This window comes from Pterocles gutturalis, unplaced genomic scaffold (assembly GCF_000699245.1).
Source record: "Pterocles gutturalis isolate BGI_N339 unplaced genomic scaffold, ASM69924v1 scaffold9689, whole genome shotgun sequence".
NCBI lineage: Eukaryota > Metazoa > Chordata > Aves > Pterocliformes > Pteroclidae > Pterocles > Pterocles gutturalis.
Window position 1 is genome coordinate 87,695 of NW_010130669.1, and position 23,324 is coordinate 111,018.

Sequence of the window (23,324 nt, forward strand, 5' to 3'; positions counted from 1 at the left end):
GTATGAATTACTTATGAACCTGATCTAGACATGGGTAATGGTTACCAACAAGATCTATTGTTTACCCATGTTCAAGACCAGGCTAGATTAAAATTTTTAAAAAGTGTCTTCATACAATGGATCTACAACTACAAATTAATTTTTAATGTTGTCTCTCATGTGATAAACATACATGGGCTGCAACTCAAAAATGCACTCATGTATGCAAGTAATTACATGTCTGTAACCTGTTTCTTTTTGCTCATGGCATCATTTAAAAGTCAGTCGTGTACAAGGATCGGGGCCATCTCTTTTTAGGACAAAGTTAAATTCATTGTACTGTCTGTACAAAAATAGAAACTTCTATTCTTCTTTACCCTGCACTGTATGTTTTCCTGGTATTGAACTTTAAAGAAAAGTATACATTAAGATAACACTGCTTTAAATGTCAAAGGCCTAAACCAGCAATTAAATGTGATAAGAGCTTCTCAAGTAACTGTAGCTTTTTTTCTCTTACAATTCTATTGATGTTCTATAGTGCTTTGGACGTTATCTATAATGTATGTATTTCCACTTCAAAAAACACAGATTACAGATATAAAGTGACACATTACGATTTATCAAAATGGTCCCACAGAAGAAGGTATTAGTCACAATTCACAAGACCTGAAATCCACAGCCTTGTGAAAGGATTAATAATAAAGGAAGAAAGAGGGAAGACAGTTATCATTCATTCCATACAAGACAAAGTTTAAAATGAGGAACAAATATTAGAGTTTAGAATATTTCTATCACAAAGTGAACACCTGGAAGTACCTTGGGAATATGGACAATTATAACATCCATGAATCGTAGACATTTGTCAACAGTGGTCACTGAAAAAGGTACGTGCATAAAACGTTTCTTAAACTACTTGGCACTTTGGAAAGTATTTTAAGGCAGAGATCACCTTACTCACTGAAGGAATAACAGGTAATTTGCTATGCAATTTTTAAGGTAGGCATAAATTAGCAGGAGAGAGAGTTACATCCATTTGAAAAGGGTCCTGCAGCTACAGCCACAGAATCCTGGCTCCTTTGAAATCTGCCTGAACTTTGAAGCTGACTTTAATGTCGAGATCTGGAAAACCTGACTTCAACAGGAGCTCCACCAGAGTAAGGAGTGAAACCCTGAAAATTTTAGTGTGCTTAACACACCTCTGCGAAATGCCGGGAGCTGACCACTACTGAGGAAGCTGAAAAAAATACAACAGGAAAGTGAACCCATGTAAATGACTACAATTTAGTCAGTCTCCCCGCAAGTTTCACATGCTCCAGTATAAAGCAAAAGGATTAGAAAACAAGAGCAGTGAAACACCTTTTACTGCTACTCAGCATGAAGGGAGCAGTTGGCTGAGTTTAGCATAATTTTGTATGATTCATTTTCATTGCACCTGTATGGTATTATAAAAAAGCATTCCATCTGGGTAATGGCGACAAAAGAAAATGAAAATGGGATACATTTAAAATGATGAATTTCCCTGCTACATCAGAGGCATGCTGTCCTGCTTCTCAAGGAATTTTTTTAACTTTTTTTTTTTTTTTTTTTTTAATTAGGGCTGTACAGAGGAAAAGGATCAATTGGTATGATATAGGTACACACTGTTACACACTAGTAGACAACTCCTCTCCTGAAGCAATTATGACTGACACAAGATACAGGAACAACGTACACATGACACATGTATGCTGGGGAAGGGTGGGATAAAGGAGTGGGCTATATGATGATTGTCTGAAAAGCAAGGGGTGAACTTTCAACTCTAAAAGAGATAAAATAAGTCCTAACAGAAACAGGTTCTAATGAAAACAGCAGCTCCTAAGGGGCAGCAACAAAACAGCATGCTAAAAATACACGATTTGGCTTGATTGTCAGGAAGAAATTGAAGACAGCTGCATGGGTAACGGTATTTTCTATTTTTGCAAAGTTTTCCCCTCCACAGAAGCACATACTTACCAGGAAACTATAGAAGAATTCGTGCACGCAGAGGCCCAGCATGCAGACCAGGACATATGCTACGTGATAGAGAAAAGCCATGTCCATGATGACCGCTCTGTAGCCACGGGTAAAAGTTCCACGGTTCCCAACAAAGCTCACCAGAAACACTATTTTGTTACAAAGCTGGGGGGAGTGGGTAACAAAGGTTAGATTTATTCCATCAGAAAAATCTTGTTATTTATTGTTTGCATTGCTCCAGCATGCAAAAAGTCTAGATAGGTTGCTCTGACTAAATACTCAACTTTTAAATAGCTGGGGTCAGAGGAGAGAAATCGAACTCCCAAGGTTCTCACTCAGTAAGTGGAAGTGCATTACCCCTCTAACATGGTATTGTGCCTCATTACATTGTGATTTATTTCTGTAACATTAGTGAGTAGCAAGGTGAGATTAATGTCATAAGGCATTAAAAAAAAACAACTGGGGAGTGAATTCCTAACAATTTTGCGTTTAGACCCAAGACTACGTAAGAGCATCTAGGCATGCTACTACAAAGAGAACAACAGTAACACAACAGAAAGCATGTGGGGAGCATGTGAGATCTACCATTTCCTTCAGATCATGTTTTTCAATATAAAAACCCTAAAAAAAAATACTGGGGGTATTTTTTGAGGTATAACACTCAAACAACAGCATCAGACTCCATTGCTCCTGAGCTTTGCCTGCACACAAACAGTGGTGCAGAAGTAAATTTGAAGGGGGCTAGCCTCATCTGTTTGGTAGTCCGGGACAAGCAAAGAGGACTCAACACGGTTTTTTGGTTTGGGTTTTTTTGTGTGTGTGTGGTCTTTTTTTTGTTTTGTTGGGGTTTTTTGTTGTTGGTTTTTTTTTTTCTTCCCACAAATTTGACACTGGCAAGGGCAGCTTACTTGCCTTTACCTTTGATTATATGTCTAGGTAGCTTTAAGTATGTGAAATTCTCACAGAACTGGTGGCAAATAGCCCAATACTTTCCTGCCTATTGCTGAGGGGAATTAAGAGCTGTAGCAGTCAGGCAGAAATCTACACAGATGACTTACAAGCATGACTGTATATCTTACCAAGCTCAGTAAACATTCAAACATAGAGGTAAGTTATCTGGAAAAAGGCTGAGAAAATTTTTAATTTTGAAAACTTCTTTCTTCTCAAAAATATAGATTTCAGCTGATAGAAACATCTCACGAATTTGTCTCAACTTTGCTGAGTGTATTGGTAGAGAAAATTATTCTTTTAACATGCAAAATTGTAAATCTGATTCCTCTTATTTGGTAATATTTCTTTAAATTTCATATTGTTTTTATTTTTAAAGTATTTGCATATGCACAAAACCAAAACAGCTTTTTTCTTAGCTCCCCACTTTGCTGATACTGCTGATTCAGGATGACTGGAAATGATTTATTTTTTTGGCTTAACCAGTGAACCAGAAAAAGAAGTTCTTTGCACAGCTCTAATCAAGGGTTTTTTTAAATAGAAGACCCTTAATATCTCTGCTTCTGCTGAAATGGAAATTCTGCTTGCCTTTTAAGTACTTACATTAGCAGCACCAAGAAGTATCAAGGTAGGACCAAGTCCTATAGTATATATAGACCTGAGAATAACAGACACCAAGAAGGGTCGAATACCAACAGGCTTGGAGATGAAAAACAACATTGCTGTACAAAATGCCACTGCTATCCAAAGGAGGAGGGAAAACAACGGAGAGAGTGTTCCTGTGTAGAGAAGAAAGGGAGATTTGAGAAATGTAGCTTTGGAGAGCCCATTTTTCACCAAGAAACAGATCCAAATGATCAATTCCTTTGCCAATATAGCTAACAAAAAGCGTGATTCATGCATCACAACTGCTGACCGCAACTTGCCCTAATTGCAGCAACAACTATTATTATCATAGTATTGTTGATTTTTGCACAGGTAATAAATAATAAGAGCAGCTAATGAAATTTCCGTTAAAATCCAAGGAGTGCTCAGAGATGAAACAGTTTACCCTTCTCCTGGAGCAAACTACTAATCAGCTCCCTTCTGCAGGGATCATTAGGGCTCCTCCAATCTAATTCCATGATTGCTCAGCTACAGAAATAGCCAGTCCTTGGGGTGGCGCAGCAAGTGGCACCGCGCTGCAGTGTCACGTTTCCATCCCCAATAGCACCAAAGCTCCCCGGTTTCAGAAAAGCAGCTTTCTTCTGAACGGCTGTGTATGTTCAGCACGCCTCTGCACGGGAGTAAGGCACTTGCCGCAGTGGGAAGCAGCCACAGGGACTTTGGCAGGGACAGGCAGCATCTGCATTGCCGAGAGCAGCTGAATAGCTGTGCCTTGTTCCTGGGGAGGCAGTGGGTCCCGGGTCTTGCTGAGCTCCTGCGGGCATGTGAGCCACTGCTTTCAGAGTCAGGCTCTTTGCCACTCTCCAGGCTCTCCCTGAGTTTTGAGAGATGCCCCTATTTTCCCTCTCCAATCTGCTTAAAGCCCTGGAAACACACTATGTTGCTGTGATATAAAAAGCACATTCAGATCTCAAGGCACTGTCACACTTGTACACCGACTGCTATTGTTATCAGATGAACTGAGAGGTCAGTGATGGGGGAGAAGGGAACAGAAAATTTAGCTAGACTCACAACAGAAATCATGCTATCTCTTTGGCAACAGATACACAGCTGAGCAGCATCAGTGGGATTAGAAAACAATGAGATGAGGCCCTAGCCTCAACATTCAGACGGTATCCGAACTTTTCCAGAGTTCAGGAGTGTTTATATCCTTGGCAGGAGGTTCAAGGTGGGTTCTGTCAGATAGTTTCTTCAGCAACAAGATTTGGAAACTTTAAATGGATCCTAAAATATAACTTCCAAGTAGATCTGAAAGGTGAGGCGAAAGCACTCAGTGTTTCTTTAACAAATCATTTTTCCTTCTTCCCTACTGCAGGTCAAACTATTTCATGTTGCAGGACCCACACCGGTAACACGGGCAGACATGCACGCCGGAGGGAAGAAGTCCTAATTTGGAGCACAATTTTGCTTATGTCAGCCTTCCAGTACCTAAAGGGGGTCTACAGAAGAGATGGCAAGGCACTCTTTATCAGGGATGGAGTGATAGGATGAGGGGTAACGGTTTTAAACTCGAAGAGGGTAGATTTAGATTAGAGATTAGGAAATTTTTTTTTCACTGTGAGGGTGGTGAGGCAGTGGCCCAGGTTGCCCAGGGAAGCTGTGGATGCCCCATCCCTGGAGGTGTTCAAGGCCAGGCTGGATGAGGCTTTGAGCAACCTGGGCTAGTGGGAGGTGTCCCAGCCCATGGCAGGGGGTTGGAACTCTATGATCTTTAAGGTCCCTTCCAACTCAAACCATTCTATGATTCTATGTAAGAACTGCAGAAATCTATGGAAAGGCAGCATTCTGGGGATGATTAGATCAGCCCAGGCACCTCAGACATCTGAGTATGGGGGGGATTTACACAAGGTAAAGGGGAAAAATGGGAGACAATCTCCAGCTGTGAGATCAGGTTTTGGTGGAGGGGAAGGCTGGAAGTAAGGAGCCTGCCTCATGACCTGCTAATCCCATTTGGCCACATCTGTCGTTTATTGCTCAGGAATCACTTTTTCTTTTACAAGCAGTAGGAACTGGAATCCTGAAATGCGCTATCACCGAAATCATTGGATTACTGGGGCCACTTAAACTAATACTATATAAATCTGCAGTTCAAGTAAGTATTAATACCTACTGATTGCAGACCAGAGGATTTCTGTGAGTATAGACTAGCCAAAATTTAATACTTCAAATGATTTATTTTTAACTCTTTATTTCTTCTCTTATCCTGCATGGGCTCTAACGTGTGTGCACTCTGAGTGACTCTTCAGTTTACAAACAGCACTAAGTAGAAATGCTTCCCTTTTACACAGCACAGCCCTGAAAACTTTGCTTCGGAGATACCTGTGCCATGACCTGCGGAGACCACCCCGCAGGGGGAAAGAGCAACGTGGTCTCCATGCTGATATACTTTAATCTGCTGCCTTTCTGTTTAGCCAGCCAACAGGAATGTTGGCCGGTGCCAACTCTGGTGTTTGTGAAAAGCACATGTATCTACTAGAAGCTGGACTGCTTCCACCAGCCCAGCACAAATGCCATCAGACAGAGGTGACTTTCAGTTACATTACTGACTGGACTGGACATGAATCAAAGACCCAGAGGTGAATGGCTCTATTCCCATTACCAGTATTCTGAACTATTTAGTCTTCTTTATCCCAATTAAGCTTGTTTTGGATTCAAAGAGGCCCCCTGCTAGTCTGCTTCATTTATTTGATGAAATTTATTCTTTGATATATTTTCTGTGACGTGATGAAGCAGAGACAGAATCATAGATTTTAAGCATATTTTTATATAATGCATTTATCCTTTGCAACAGTTACATCCTTTTATCTCAGTAACAAAATACTCAAAACCCAACAAGCTAGTTTTTGAATCATTCTGTTCCGTATGTTTTTAAGACTGCAGGTCATTCATATTGGTCAGTTTTAAGGAACCTCAGTCCCTCTGCTGCCAGGAATCCTTTAGCTCAGAAGCTGTAACTGAATGTGTGCAGTAATACACTGCAATATGGCAATATTAAAAAAAAAAAGAAAAATAATTAGCTAGGATAATCTAGGTAATCTTCAGCTCAGCAGTTACGTTCTATCCATTTTACTTCATATTGCATTGGACACATGACACACAGAAGACCAACTACTACATTTCAGACAACATCTGGCACCTGCTTAGAAGACACTAAATGGCTTCTGCAGATATGAGCATACCTGAAGGTGCAAGTTTTATATAACTGTTACCTTAGAACTGAAAGCATCTAAAATCAAAAGAAAAAATAAAAACAAACTCTACTTGCCTTCATCTCCATCATCTCCAAAGGGGTAGAAGAGAGCAACTGCTAAATTGATGAATACAGCAAGGTTGAAGGAAATGCTCCCCCAGAGAGAGATGTGTCTAGAGAACCAAAAAAGGGGTGGATTATCTAGAAAGGGAAGAAGAGCAGCAATTAATGAAATGGAGCAGGCAGGAACTCAATCAGTAATGGCCTCAAGGGAATCAACAAAAACACAGATGAATAAAGAAAATTGAAGAAAATATGCAGATCTTTAAAATTAACTAAAATAGACAAATACTAAACATAGATTTGTCATAAAACATAGTTTCAAGCAGAGCCTTTAATCCAAAGATCCCAATACAGTTTATTATATACGAAAGTTTCACCTCTGCTAAGATTTTAGGGCTGCATCTTTTATAAAAGGGTCTTTTCACCTGCCCCTGAAACGGTAGCCCCTGTGCATGGTGACATGAAGTCAAGCAAGGAACTAGATTGCAGCACTCTGAATCCCAGTCAACCAGAAGACCCAGAACAGGTCATCCCAATGACTAATTTGGACCAAGTACACTGATAGCATTATTCAAAGCACAATGAAATAGGCAAGGCAGCAGAACAGCAGTATTCCACAACCCCCCAACCCCGTCAAATTAAATACATCTTGATCTGCTTTGTAGAGGAGGTAAAATTTGGTCTGACTGGGATTTGGTTCTATGAAAGCTGACTGCTTCGTCCATGATCCTCAGATGTCCAAGGTTACCTGCTGACAAACATCTCTGTACTGCTGCTTAAAAGGACTCAAATGAAGGCAGGATCTCCACATGTGAAGTACTGTACAAATACACAGAAATAGTCTATATCCCAAAGAACTTATAACCTAGTTAGAAAAGACTAAAAAGGGAAACAGCGTAAAACAGGGTTAAGATTTTGTGTCCAGAGTCACAGATTCAGCAAAAAAGGCTAGGGACAAGATTGGAGGCAAGACCCAGCAAGTACTTTATATATATGACTACCTGACACGTATTGTTTACACATATTGTATTTACATGTATTTAAAACAAGATTCTATGGGCAATGGTGTGAAAAAATTTATAGCCAGAGATGTTTATTTGAGGACAATGTACTCCTATTAATTAGATTTTAAAGTACTGAGAGCCTCCTGCAAGTATGTAGAGCATATCCTTGACTCGCCTGCACCCAGCTAACTTTTTATAAATAGTAGACTCCTTCAACTGCATATGACTGTCTCAGGCTTTAGTCTAAATAGACCTTAATTGTGATCAGGTAAATATTCAAATTTCATTGTGATAACCTTATGCTGTTGGCTGCTGAGATTTTAAGCATTTGGAGCCATTGCAAACGACATGTGTCAATTTAAGCAATGCAGACTCCTTGCTAACAGACACTTGGCTAAAGAATGAACTGAGCCTCAACCTGTATTATAATTTCAAATAAAATAATGGAAACTTGTGGGCCATTCCACTGATGAAAGGCATTGAGGAATTTATGTTCTGAATAAAAATAAACCAATTTTCTTTGCTTATAGCATTAGGCACGTCTGGTCTATGTAAGTGCAGGGTTGGGCTCTTCTATTTGTGTTTCTTAAACAAAAACCACAGATATGATTTTGTTACAAGAGTAATTTTCCTACAATATAATGACTTTTATTCCCAAATAGACTGAGCAAATAGGGAGTTATTCTGGAATAATTTATTTTTCAACTTCTATTCTGGTCAATTTGTCAGTACAGACAAATTCTTACAGTGCCACCAAGGGAAGCGGACTTGGGCCGATAGGATTCACACTGAAAACTTACTACTGCTTCTGAAAATTGTAGCCTGGGAACTGACATTTATAAAAACTGCAACCAACATTCATGTTTCCATCACGTTAAGGATGCTACATTAAACCATATTGCTTTGACTATCCAAACTCCCTGCTGCTCTGGCCACAGATCCTGTTCTTCACTTCCTTCCTAATCAATTGCATAATGCTGCTGTGAGCTGTTAGACAGCTGATGTCTGCCACCCCAGCAGCATCTGCATTTTGGCAGTAACCAAAGTGATCACTCTCGTGTATTTTCATATACATATATATACACATATATAAAATATAACTTTCTTCCTTATCCTTCAAGGATAATGTTGATGCTTATTTAGTCTGCAGCCTTGATTCTCTGCTCCAAAATCAAAGGGCAGAGTTGACAGTGGCTGAGCTGGAACAGGAGTTTCCTGTCCCCAGGACATCAGCAGCAGCCCCATTCCTGGCAAGAGCCAGCAGCTGTAATGCCCACCAGTGAACTAAACAAGAAATTCAGGGTACCTGGCTTGGCTTCACTGCACCTCCTCTTTGGGTCCCTGCTTTGATCTCTCCCCCATGATCCTGACAGTGCCTGTCAGATCCACAAGCAGATTAAGGTGGTACATATGCCTCTCCCACTACCACGGGACATACACCAGTATGGGCTTACAGACTGGAACGTACTGCAGCCTAGTCAAGCAGGGCTGATGTGAACTGGCAGAGGGGAACTGACTCCACGGGAGTCGTGCAGATTTAAAGCAGCTGAGGTTCTGGTGAGAGACGTTTTAACGTGACTGACATTTACAAGTTTTTTTAATGGTCTTTTCAGAATCTGCAAACCTCAAATATGCAGCTACACATGTTTTTGTTAAATATTAGGGGCCTTGGCTTAATTAGGTGCAACTCTATTGAGTTTAGTAGAACTACACCCAGTTCATCCATCCCTCAACTTAACTTTTGGAGTCCAAAACATCATCTTGAACACATTACTTGTATTACTAACTGCTCCATATTATGCCTCTTTTATGGTGGCATTTAAGTGTCTCAGCTGACCTGTACTCTGCTGACCTACACTCCCAAGCCCTGAACAGTTTTGCCTGTTGCAGAGAAAAGTGTATTATTAAAATGAAAGTATTTGAAGCCTTAAAAGCAGAGTTTTCGCATAATTAAGCTATTTTTCAAAATTGCAATACTTACTCCTAATTTTCTTTTGCCATTTCATCTCATTGTACAGATCCTCTGTCTGTTGGAAAAAGTCATTGACTTTGCTCCCCTGTTCATCTCTCTCTGTTGTGTTGAATACCCGACATTTGGATTCCCGAGTGAGGAATTCACAAATATTGGGGACAGGGAAGACGATCTGTTCCATTGTTCTATCATGGCGAACAATCTATAAACAAAATACGCATTTTTTTTTTCAGGTTCAGTGACTTTCCAACCAGTTTGTCATATCTTTTCTTGTTCACAGCTCCCCTTTTATTTATAAATTAATGCATAAATTATTTTAACATTACAATAAAGTTGAACCAATCAATCCTGAAGCAAAGTAAACCTGCTTTTCTATCTTCAAAAGCCTGCCTGAAAATAAGGTGGCAAATATGTCTCAAGCAAAACCTAGGTCCAAACTTCCCCCAAATATTAAAAAAATGTTCTAATTCAGAATGCCTAAATTTTGCAATAAATTGAAACAAATCTCTCCCAGTAAACAGTGCAGAAGTTCAGGGGCTTTCTGTTCCGATTACGAAATTATTTTCTCACCTTGAGTCTATTTCTATGATGAGATAACTTGTGAAGGTGAATATGCAAAAATAGCACCTTATTATTCAGACAGCACCCATATCTTGTCAATCTTTATCTTCTTATTTGGTAAAAAACAAGGTTTTGCATTGTTTGTATTTCAGGGCTTACCAAGTTATCAGTGGGTGAGCTAGATTTTACTCCATCTCACCATACTGTCATCAAAATTGCTTCCCCATTCTGATCACGGACTCTGAATTACTAAAAATACAGAAATGGGTAGAAAACTCATCTTAACTCCTAGACTCATGACTCTGTACAGCCACCAGTGAAAAACCCCACTATTTGACTTTCAAATCAAACAAATTAGATATCCTGATATAGGGGAGCTATATCTGAAATGCCAAATAGGTCTTGGACTGCTTTCAGAGAAAGACCAGCAAACATCCATTTGTATAGCAGCAATGCTGGGCTGAGTTTCACTTTTTCAGTCACAGTCCTGCATGAAAGAACCTTCTTTCTCTCTGCTAATTCATATTATGTGAACATACTAAAAAACTGCCTGTCTTAAGATGGGCATGTGCATTATGTGAAATTTGAACAGCCAATTTTGAAGTGTCCTAAGTAAGCAGTTGTGTCTCGGGCCAGCAGTTGTGCAATGGGACTATGTGACTAGCACCTAACCTGGCAGGGTGAGTGAAGAAAGCTGACAGCAGAGCTTCCATTCTGTCAGGGACACAAACTAAGAGGTAAGCCACACGTGCTGCTCTGCAGAATGACATTTAGAAAGCTTCCCTGAGAACAGAGGCCTCCATATCTGCTCGAGGAACAGGCTTTGAAGCCATGAGGTTTTAGGAGATTTCAGAAACTACACCAGGAAGAAGCTACTGGACACATATAAGCAGACCATAGTGCTTGTTTCAGGCCTAAATTTACAGCCTACCCAGACAACTCAGCTGGTAATTGCTAAGAGAAACCTCAGGAGCACCTGAAGTATTAGAATATTATTAAGAGGAGCACTGAGCTGCCTTCTGGACAACCACAGCCACTGAGCTTCCATTTATCCCGTGGCAGGATAACGTGACCAGTGTCAGGCAAAAAGGATAGTGGGAGACAGAGAAGGACCCAGCCATGGCCTGTCTTGATGGCAGTCAGGACAATACAGACTTGAGGTGCTTGTGCCAAGACTGCTCCCTACACATGCAAGCTAAGGTCCAATATTGATGAAACCTGGGAGCCCACTGAAAGTAATCTGTTGTCTCAGATTCAGGCTTGGCCTGTGTGCAACCGTACTGTGCAGTTTTCCTACCCGGCCAATTTTGGACTTGATATAGCATTTCCAAAAGAGAGCCGGATACCTCTTCTTCCTGTAGTCTCTCACAGCAGCTGCCTTTGCACCACAGAAATTCTCCTCCTTACAAAGTCACTAAGGAGTAGAGATACTACAGTTCCTAACTCCTATCTTGATGCCTGTAATCTCATGAGATCTGAGTACAAGAGGGCAAGAATTGATATAGGAGTTAAGAACCTAAATACCTCTCTGGATCTTGATCTAAATCCAATCCATGGCAGGAGTAAAGTTTAAAATAGAGAACAGAACTGATGAGCCAGGCCAAGCCTTGGTCTTTCAAACAAAAGCCATACTGAATGTCTACATCACTTCAAAACCTCTTTGTACTCCAGCCAGACTTTTAATTTGATCAGTTAGCATCACTGGCTTTGAAACTCATGATTATTCATTTGAGTGATGTACCATACAAGATTATTCTTGACTTCATGACACAGCTACTATCCACAGTCACTACTTCCCTAAAAAAACATGTTCGGTAACACACAGGAAAGCTATTGTAAAATTATTATTTGGAGCCACTTTTAATATAGGTGCATTCCTTTTTCTCCCATAGGCAAAAGCATATTATTCAACCTTCTCCTCATAAATAATCTACACTATTTGAATTAGCTTTGCTGTTCAAAAGCTTAAAAAGAGGTGATACACCATGTACAAGATGCAAACTTGTCACATATTCAATCTTCTAGTGAGTAATTCTTTACCTCTATCTGTGCCGTATGATTGGCATAATACCTCAAGGCTTCATCTCCTTCATCTGGATCTGACCCTGGCTTCAGCATCTGTTGCAATGTTTTGTTGTGACGAGCCAACTAGAAAAAGAAAAAAAATCTGATTTATGTCCTCTTGATATGTTTTCAGCTTTATCATCTCCACTTAACTAACCCAAATCCTCCTTCCCCCCACCCCCATATACTTACATGCTCAACCCAGTGGGGCTCCTTCTACAGATAACAACAAGAACGTAATTACTTGAGAACAATAGAAATAATTTAGTCTTAAAAAGTCAGCAGCAAGTCTTCGGCTGAGATTTATGAAAGGCAGCTTAGCCTGCAGCCTAGGTGGTTTTTAGAGGGCTTTTGACAAATGCCAAAAAATTAGACTGAATGCTTCTTTTCACTTAAGTTTAGACATAAAATTTGCATATCTCTGACTAAATTACATTTACAATTAAATTTTCTCTGTGATTTTAAATAGCTAAACTGTTATTTACCATACTGTATGTTGGTACTTCAGGGCTGCCAAAATAACAGCCATAACTATTTCAGAGGCAGATGGACTGCAGTGACAGGTAAATACATTCTTAATTGTACAGTTTATATACATAGCACATATGTACATACACACAAACACATAAACATGTATCTCCTACAAACTTTTACAAATTATATACATGATTCATAAAATACATGTCATTATTGAATAGCAAATATTTTAAATGCTTGATAGCTGCACAAAGTTTAATACTGAGAATGTCAGCAAATGCATTCGTGATGTCCCTTAGGTCAGTGAGAAACAAAGATCTAATTACAAGGCATGAAGAAACACTACCAAAAATGCAATTTTCCCCATATCATAGAGAGTGGTTTTCACCCAGAAACTCTGATGTGCTTCACCTATTTTAAGGTGGGGGAAACTGAGGCATGAGGAAGGCTATTTTGCAGACATGATCCAGGTCTTAATCACTGCACCTACATTACCACAATGGACTATACACAAACAGCAGAAACGAGGCAGACACAGCACTCAAAAGAACTGCAGGAACTAGGCTTTGAAGTGATGATGACCACAGGTGTATTAGGATTGTATTGCATGAAATAATGTAGTATGGTGAGGAATTATAAAATAACTGCAAATCTACAAAAGGAGTGTCAGGGATCAAGTCTAAAAGTAACAATGGATCTAACCATATATTGTAATAATCTAACCAGAAAGTGATCTCACTCGTTTATAAGCCATTTGCATGTCTCACCATCCCCTCTTTATCTACAAATCAGGGGGGAGAGATACACACACAATTTATTTATTGAAGTTCTCTAGAATCTACTGATCAACATAAATTTTGTTCTGGATCTTGATACAAACTTATTAATTAAAGATGTATAATAAATGGAATATCCAAAAGGAAGAGAATACCAGAAAGGAATATTCAGGAAGAACAAATGTACTTCCTACAGCTTCCTCACGGACAGAAGTCTGTTTGGCCCTGACAGTAGAGCACTGAACTGATGTGGCAGAACATCAGCCTTTTATAAAAGGGTCACGAGCAGACGTTCGTGGAGACATGCAAAAAATCACATGGGGGTCAACTGCAGAGCAATACTCTTTCCATCAATTGTAGATTTCTGCCTTGAATAGTTACTTTTTTATCCTATCTAGCAAATGTATGGGTAGTCATATGTATTAATATCTTATGCAACTTCCACTTACTTTTAAGGCTAAAAAGGCTCTTTAAGACTATCTGACTAGTTCTCCTTCACACAAGCCATATAACCTGATCCAGTCAGTAGTCTTTCCAGTATGCCCACATCTGCTTAGCTGGACAACAAGAAGTCATTTTCTAGAAATCTTCTGCATCCCCCTCAATACATGTTTTAATATCATGGAGAAACAAGATGAGCTTGTGGAAACAAGGTAGTTACTGTTTAAAAATTCCCTTTAAACGGTGTTACTATTTTTGCCCTTCAGCTTCATCGAATGTCTCTCTGCTTCCGTTCTTCAGAAAGGGCAAGCAAGAGTTCCCAATTCACCTTCTCTGTATCATTCATCATTCTGTACACTACTGTCACGTCCTCCCTTATTTGTCTCCTCTTTAAATTAAAACAATCCCTATCTTTCCCATCCCTCCTCAAACAGAAGATTCTCTGTGACTCTATTATTTTCCTTGTCCATCTCCAAACGCCCTTTACTTTGGCTATATCTCTTCTTTAAGATACAAAGAACTGACTAGACAAAATGCAATCACATCCTGCTTGGAGTGACGAATTAGCATAACCAGAAGCAAATACATTCCCTTTTTTTCATCTTCTGTAATACAGAGGAACTTTGCCTGTATCTTGACCCTTTTTTCTCCAACGTCAACCATTAAGATTTTGAGTTTTCTAATAAATGACAAGTCAAGGATGTACTGATAGTTCTTCTCATATTAAAATTATGCCAGTTTGGAGAAAGGGACACATATAGATTCAGAAAATTCCATTAGTACCACAAAAAACTTTCTATAAACATACTTGTATTTGTATACACAATTGGAAATGCCATTTGTAAACCACATGAAATCTCAAGGTATTGCTTCCTGATATGCTTTTAACTGCCCATAACTTTTACTGTAAAAGTATCTCTTAATAAATATCAGCAACAGAAGTTCCCTTACCACATGGACTAGAAGGGAAAACCATCTCAGCACTTTCATGCTGTAATGGTACTGACTAGCACGGTATGTTAACAGACCGCTGGTGGATCAAGACAGCAATGACGCAGTACGTATTTCACTATCAGGTTTCATGTGAACAGCAGCCACCTATTTAAAACAGTGTGTATTCAGTGATCTTCATTACGCTCTACTAGGCTGTGCTTTCAGGCAGTGACTGTCTCGTGCTGACATGTGTACAGAGCCTAGCACCACATAGCTGGGGCTTCCCAGCCCTAGCACTAGACAAAATGATCTGAAGAACACGCCAGGATCTTCTGTACTAGCACCTCAGCTGCCAGTAAAGACACATGGGAAACAACCAGGGATTGCTGACCAAGCTGAAGGAACTACAGCAGATTTCAGAAGGGAAACCTACCTACAGGTATCAGCAATAGTGCTGGGCAATAGGCACTCGTAACCTAATTTCTTTCTGCTTTCCCATCCCTCCATATCCACTTACAATCTGCAGTCTAGACCTTCAGACAGCAACTTCAGGGCAAAGGGTCTATCTATTTTCTGCTTGTATTGCTGTTCCTACGTGGGATGGATTCCTCTATGCTGATACAACCATAAGTACTGCTAATATTTCTGTATTGTCAGAGATACATTGATGAAAGAATGGTGTGGACAGACAACTGTGAAAGCTCAGCTCTGAAGCAGAGGCCCACAGTAAGACACAGACAGCTTTCAAAATGCTATGTTATTTGGCAACTACGATGTTTTCCAAAGCTCTGCTTTCATGATCCTTCCTTTGCCCAGTAACGAGCTCAAAGGCCCACATGGGCAAAGGGGACTGTGTCAACAGACTCCTCGACCAGAGCAGAGCTTTTTGTGAGATCAAAGACATAGCTATGAAAATAACAATGTAGTGATAAACTGTGAACCCAAAATACGGAAAGCTTATCCAAGCTTATAATACACCCTAGATGACAGCCTGTGACTGGCATGTAAAGGCCGTGCAAGCTCTGAATGACATTTTTTCATATTTAACTCCTGTGATGTAGTTAAGTGTTATTTCCAAAGTGCTGCACAAATCTTTTGAGGCAGCTGGAGGACAAGACACTGGATTGGCATGGACAATAGCAACTATAAGGAAAAGAACAGCCCCATTTATGTTTGCAAAGCAAAGCTCAAAAATGCACAGCAAGTGTAACTGATACAAAAAATAACCATCACTAGAGCCTGAATTTGCAAAGAGCCTCCCCCAAAATCACCTCTGAGGATAAAACTCTCTCAGTCAGTCATTCACTTACCTATCAACCATGCCAGTGACAATATTTTGAATGTCGACACTGTATTTAACTACTCACCAAGGCACGTAGGGACAAGGAAGCAATAGCATATGGAACAGTGATTTCCAAAGAGAGGATGTATAAGGCAATAGCTGTATGAATAAACATCATTTGGTTTTCAGTCAGTTCCCAAGGAAGGACTGTTGTTCATTCTGAAAGATTTTTACTTAAAAAATTTGGAAAATACCTTAATAAAGCATCTGTACAAAATGTGAAAGATTGAGGACACACCAAGAATGCTGAGGACATTAATAAAGAAACAGTAGATATAAATGACAGTATTACAAGTAATACTCAGTCTAAACTCTTCACACAACACATTTATAAAATCAAATCTAGTCATCTCCAGTTCCATATATGATCAGTAGCACTGCAGACCCATCTTTTGCAATTAACAATATATGGGTTTCCCGCAGGCTTTTTGTTTTAAAGTCAAGATTTCCTTGATCAAAAAATGCAGCTATTGAAATGTTCTCAAAGAAAAAGTGGTTTAAAGCTGTGGTGGTTTAAAGCATTCATGTCATCAGCCTGTCAATAACTCACTGACTTGGGATACTAGATTGGTTTGCCAAAATACGTATGTACATAGGTGAGTGCGTGTGGAAAAGCTGCTGGGAAAAGAAGACAATTCTCTACTTTTCATTATCTCTATAAAACACAGACTTCTTCCATATTTTTACAAGAACATAACTTGTAGACTGCAAGGGTCTCCTCTGTAGCCTAGCCCTCATCAGAGGCATTAGGTCTAAACCCAGTACATTTGTGAGACAGTTGTCGAAACTCATGCCAATTTCACCAGGCTTTGCTTCAGGCTGAAAAAAGGACAGAAGTCTGAGAAATATGAGCTAGAAACAGCAGGCTGAAGATCCCCAAATTCTGTGAGATCTCGTTTCACTCTCTAGCATTTTGAGACTGACAAACCTGGGTGGTAAAGGTGACTTTTTATTACTAGAACGGTATAAAGGGATCTAAATGGGTGAGGCTTAGTGTCTTTTAACCAACCAGGGTTTTCATGGAAGAGTCAGTTCACTGGCAAAATGTCAAATGTTTTAAACTGGTTTTCTAGAAAAGGCCCATGGAATATCCCTATAAGCTCTGGATAACTGCCTGAGAAGCACAAATAGACATATACAGTTTCTATGCCTTGAAACTACTAAGAAGTATTACAACAATCTAAAAAAAAATTAATCAAAATGATTTAAAAAATTATTACCCTTGTCACCAGTTCTCTCAAGTCTCTTCTCACAGTTGTAAGGCAACAGGAAGGCTGTTTTATGATGGGGGAGATACCTGGCACACAGGCACATTTGACAGGGCAAGGGCGCTGGGTTAGGCAGCAGACGGGAGCGTGCTGGGGACTAGGGCTCATTTCGGGGTGGGAACTGGACGTGCAGTGTGCATGCAAGCTATAGCACTGCACAGTGCCCTCTCTGCCCTCAGCCCATGGCCCAGCTGCAGCTCAGTAGCCTCTGGTGTGCCAGTCAGCCCCGACTAGCGTGTCAGGTCAGAGAGAGGCCACTGCACAGTCCTGGAAGTTCATGGACTTACAGACCTTGGGTAAAGTGAGGCAAGAGCTGTTTGTACAGACCTGCTGTCCAATGCATGATAGATCTGCTGTAAATTATTTTAATCTCTATGCTGTCAGTAACCAGACATACTGAGGTGTGGGCTGTGGTCTTTCACCAGGGAGAAATGAGACAAAATATAACTTGCAGCAACAGCAGAATAATTGCATCTATTCAGATTAGTTTCACCTTGCTGTGCACACAGACTTGTGCAGCTGGGGCTCGTTTACAGTCACAATCTCTTCCTCTTTTTTTCCCCTTCAGTCCCTTGGCTCCTGGGACCAAGCAGTGTGAGATCTGGCACCACCAAACCTCCTCACAAGGGGATACCCCAGTCATCTCACCAAATGCTTCATTTTCTGCTCAGAGAGCAAGAAAGGATTAAAAAAGCTGCCTGGAGACTGACAAGAAAAACCCCAAGGACCAAGAAACAACAGCAAAGAGAAAGTCAAGGGAGTAGCAAACAGGATGGGTGAGAGACAAAAGACGACAGGAGACAGAAAATGAGATCCTCTTCCTCGGCGTGCCAGGACCATACCACACGCCAGCTCCCTGCCCAGGGCAAATGAGAATGCTCCTATTCCATCACTGAACAAGGAGAAAGAGAAAGCAAGGAAAAAGGAAATGTCATCTTAACCATAACTGAGCAGAAATTTTTATTCCAACTGGCTGTACTAACAGCAATAACAACTTCTCAACTCCCCATGTTCCAATCAAAGCTGAATGGTGCTTTCTGCAATACACAGGGAAACTTCCTTTCCAGAAGTCATTACAGTTTTATAGAGCGGCACCTTTGCACCCTACCACAAAGCAATCTGTTAACAAACATTAGGAACAGCAGGGATGGAGCAATGGGAGACTCTCAAATCAAGTATTCATTGATTTCATTTAGATGATTACACTGTACAGAGCAACCAAAAGGGTTTAGAGTTAATCTTCCCCTGATGGCTTGTGGTACATGAGCAGGGCCCTGGGTGGTCCAGACGCTTTGGATGCTATTGCTGGGTCTTCCATGGCCTCATGTAACCTCTGAGACACCACCTCGCCTCTCCAGCCTCCACGTGGTGTGCTCCGCAATTTGTGGATAGTACAGATCTACCTCACAGGGAAGGGAGAAATAAAACACCTCGACATTATCACATGAGAGAAACCACCACAGTTAAGTGATCTCTATCACTATTATGTTTACAGCCCCCGTAGTAATTTTTTTCCTATTTTTGCTGTGGTTTTGCTGTTCTTTTATCCCTGATGAAAGTCAGCAGAAGACAAAATGACTTGCTAATATTTCAATGAGATTTACATCCATTTGTCTTCTTTATAATTTCTTTCACAGGCAAAGCTTACTTACAAAAAAAATGAAGTGTATCTCTGGGGATAGTTCAGGTCAGACAAAATGTGTTGTAACCAAACAAAATTAATTTGAGGGAGGTGGGTGTGAAACACCTCTGCAGGCTACGTGTAAACTGTCACAGGCAGCTGTGCCTACATGAGCCAAACTGGCTCAATGCGTACATTGGTCACATTTGTTTTCTGGTGTACACTGACCGTACTGAAAATAGCATGTAGACAGCAGTATGCAATCCAGAGTATTCCAACAGGATGACACAACTGCACTTGTAGACTGCCTCCTATGATTACTGTAAGCAAAATTTTGGAGAGTATAGGACGGAAGGAAATAATGTGATGATGAAAGTCTCAGACATGATTATGGGAAGAACAAGTTCAATGGAAAAGGAAGAAAAAGAGAGCAGAGTTACTACAACTAGTGTTCTTCACAGCATAACAAGGAAGAAGATACCAACCACATGCAATTTCTGTGAAAGGCAGATAAAACATTGTGCCCAAGATAAGACCTTACTGGCATGCTCACTAACACTGTACAGACCCAGTCTGAAAAAGACCAAAACCAGCAACAGACAAGCAAGCATACTGATCCCAAATCCACACAGCAAGAGAACTGTTCACTTCTAAAAGCCACCAACACTTTATATACATACAAATATATACATAAACCTGAGATAAGAGAGCTTTTCAGGAACTCTCAAAGTCCTTTTGCTATCAAACACTTTATTTTCTAGGTTTCTCTTCTTATTCAGAACAACTATTCTCTGCAAAATAGCTCTCTACTGCTGCCTAATATGTGGCTTCTAAAGAAAAGGAAGGCTAGCACAAACAAAAGGAGGAACTGCTTATGACTCTTATTTTGGGGGCAATGTGGTGAGGGGAACCACAATTTTAAGTCTTTCAGTCTTAAGTATGGACATATTTCCTTCTGTAAGCCATAAAACTAGAAGACGTTGACTGGCAGTCAACCCCCCTTCCTCTAGCACCAAGAGTACAGCAGAAAGTAACTTATGGGTTGATACTTCCAGAATGGGCTCATCCTCTTTTCCAGGGTCTACCCAAACTACATGGAAACCAGCTCAGTCTCTGACCTGAAGTGTGAGATTTGCATCACTGGCTCCCTCCTCATGTTTTCCCACCCTTAAGTCTCATCTCATACACTTGCAGTATTGTACCATAGTACTTTTTGCACACTGTCCCCTTAAGCTGGATGCAGTTCACCAACCCAATCTATGATATAACCACCAGTTCTGCTACATGCATGTACGGCTTGGAAGACGGCCACTGGACATGCACTGCACTTGTAGAGGCTTGGATAAGCCATCTGCCAATCTTCAATGAAGCTCATTAAAGAGGCTTGAGTCCTGAGTTGCAACTTGGTACCATGGCTCAGCGTCCACGATTCAAGCACTTGAGTACGGCCATCATGTGGCCCTCTTAGTTGTTACAGCAATAGCAAAGTAAGAAGTCTATTCATAGCCAATTCTGTTAGCATCCCACCTCTTCAACAGGTATTTCCACAACACACAGAAAACCATAACTTGGTCATTCAGGGTCAAAAACATATGAGACTAAAGTAGCAAGTAAACAGCTGGAGCTGCAATCTGTCAAATTCACATGAGACATGCTTTTCCTAATCTCTGCAGGGATCTGATGCATATACACTTTGTGGGGTACAAAACAGGGCAGTAACCAAGTGTGGAGATGGAGAGGAACTGAGAGGTGTCTCCCTTCAAACAATTACAGTGCTAAGATTTTCCAGCTTTTTCAGTCATGGTGTTGAATGTTTACCTTACCCTCCAATTAGCAGAGCAAAATAAGTTTTAAAAAAATAATTTAAGGGCATAGGAACAGAGATAAGAGAAGGTAAAACTCTGTATTATTGCTACTGTCCTTCGGAGAGCACTTTCACCTGGCACCTATGAAGTAACAGTTCCCAGTGGGAGAGCAAAAGAGTAAAAATTTCATCTCTCTCCTCATCAGACATTCACAAATAATGCTGCTTTATCCACCCAACGACCAGCTAAATGGTGCTCTGCAGACATATTCACAGAAAGAAAAGGCTAGAAAGACCAAGTTCATTGAAGGCTACCACAGACCATCTTTCGTAAAAGAAATTCTGAAAATCCTTGCCCATAGATAACGGCAGAGTAGCCATGTCTTTAACCTCAGGTTGATTAGATGCTTATCTGTGTGCAGGTCTGAAGGTGTTTTACTCCTGTAAAACCACTGCTGGTTGTAAGCAACTGATCACCTCGTTTTTGGTGTAGAAAAGCATAATCAGCTGTTAAAACTAAATTTCACAGCTGGACACCTTAATCAGTAACTGTTAAAGCTGCCTCAGAAAAAGTGCAAGGGAGACCTCATTTTCAGTTTTCTGTGCTGTGTTAAATAAGTGAAACAAAGAGGATGGCAACTGAGGTAGCTCTGCCTATTTGTAGATTACAAATTCAGATCTTGTCTATTCTGCAAAACTCTATGATGACTGAGATACCTAATTAAATTATGACATCAGAGGAGATGAGCGTTAAAACTGAGCAACCGTAAGGAACAGACATATTTTGACATTCTGTTTAATGTTCTTTGTTTTTGTTAACCTGTAATTACTTCAGTGACTACTGAACAATTGAGAGGGATAAAAAGTATGTCTTTGTTAGAGAAGATGTCCCCCCTGTTTTTAATTAAGGTGTAGGATTTCACAATGCAGATATTCAAGGCCTATTAGAACTGCTCTGATAATATTAAGTAAGACCAGACTTCACTTTCATGATATTTCCAAGGTTACCCTCACTTCCCTCAAAACAAACAAACAAAGTAAGTTCCTCCTAGCTTAGAGTGAAATGTTTTAGTTATGCTTTAGATATAAGAAAAAGAGCACTTTGGTTCATTTGAAGGTCACCTCTAATGCAAAAGCCCCAGGTCTGTCTCCAGAGCAAGCTTTTACCTACAGCAGACTATTTACAAGTCCAAACTTCGTCTAATTCAGCTTTCTTAATAAGGGGAGTTTGCTGCAATAGCTACATTGCATACATTTCTGAGCAGACAACACGTGTACACTGCAGTTGAGGGCAACTGAAAGTGCAATCTACTTTGAAGAGTGACTTTGTAAATATAGCATTGTATGGTTCCACATTTATTGTCTCTGAATGGCTTCCGGATTGAGTTTACTCAGTTTACAAGAAAAATTATTTTTTTCTACTTAATGATTCTCCATGCAATTTAAATCAAAAAGCTTTAAGTCAAGCTATCCTCTTTTTTTGCCCATGTATCATCATTCTTAATGAAGACTGTGCATACCAAAGGCAAGTGGGGAGCTCTAGGGTAAGAGCATGGTTTGAGAGCAATGGTCAAGTTCTCTACTAGTATAAATCAGTATCACTTCCCTACTATCAGTGGAGGCATTCCCATGTAGCCCAGTTGAGGATATGGCTAAATGAAGACCCGCTCTCAAAGTGAGAAGGTAAGTAACTGCCCCGCTGGTGATACAGAACCAAAGGAAAACTGAAGTCATTCTCCCCAGCCCATGCTGCTTCAGATAGCAATAAAAAGGTAGTATGTTTACTACTAATACAGGACTGCAAATAGATCCTGAGAGCAGAGAATGTCTTAAACAGTATGTCATTGTCCCACAGCCCATTTTCAGAGTAAAACCACAGACTAATGTGAAGATTTCACAATGCAGACATTTGACAAAGAAAGGGTATTTCTTCTGGTGTAACGTTTGGGTCCCGACACCAATACGACATATTTCCCAATGACAAAAAAATCTTGTAAACCACAAAACACAAGGACACAGGATTAGAGAAGTTAAAGATAGAAGAAGAAACCCACAAAGCAGAAATATTAAGGCCACCTGTGCACCAGTGAAATGCAGAGTTGCCACAGCCAAACAGGATATATCCCTCATTAATATTACATATAATAAAAAACCACATATGTGTAATAGACACTTGATCTTACTATAGAGACGTAGAACCAGAAAAATGAGAATAAGCTAAAG

At 40.2% G+C, this 23,324-nt stretch overlaps 1 protein-coding gene across 1 annotated transcript in view; it reads right to left on the reverse strand.

Annotated features, from left to right (window-relative positions):
* The window catches only part of ITPR2 (inositol 1,4,5-trisphosphate receptor, type 2), a gene marked incomplete at its 5' end in the record, with an annotated part of 66,450 nt that overhangs the window by 33,913 nt on the left and 9,213 nt on the right, over window positions 1-23,324 (reverse strand). The window contains 5 exon segments of the mRNA XM_010080295.1: window positions 1,972-2,136; window positions 3,523-3,698; window positions 6,851-6,976; window positions 9,824-10,016; window positions 12,416-12,523. Of these exon segments, the coding sequence (XP_010078597.1) occupies window positions 1,972-2,136; window positions 3,523-3,698; window positions 6,851-6,976; window positions 9,824-10,016; window positions 12,416-12,523 (768 nt within the window).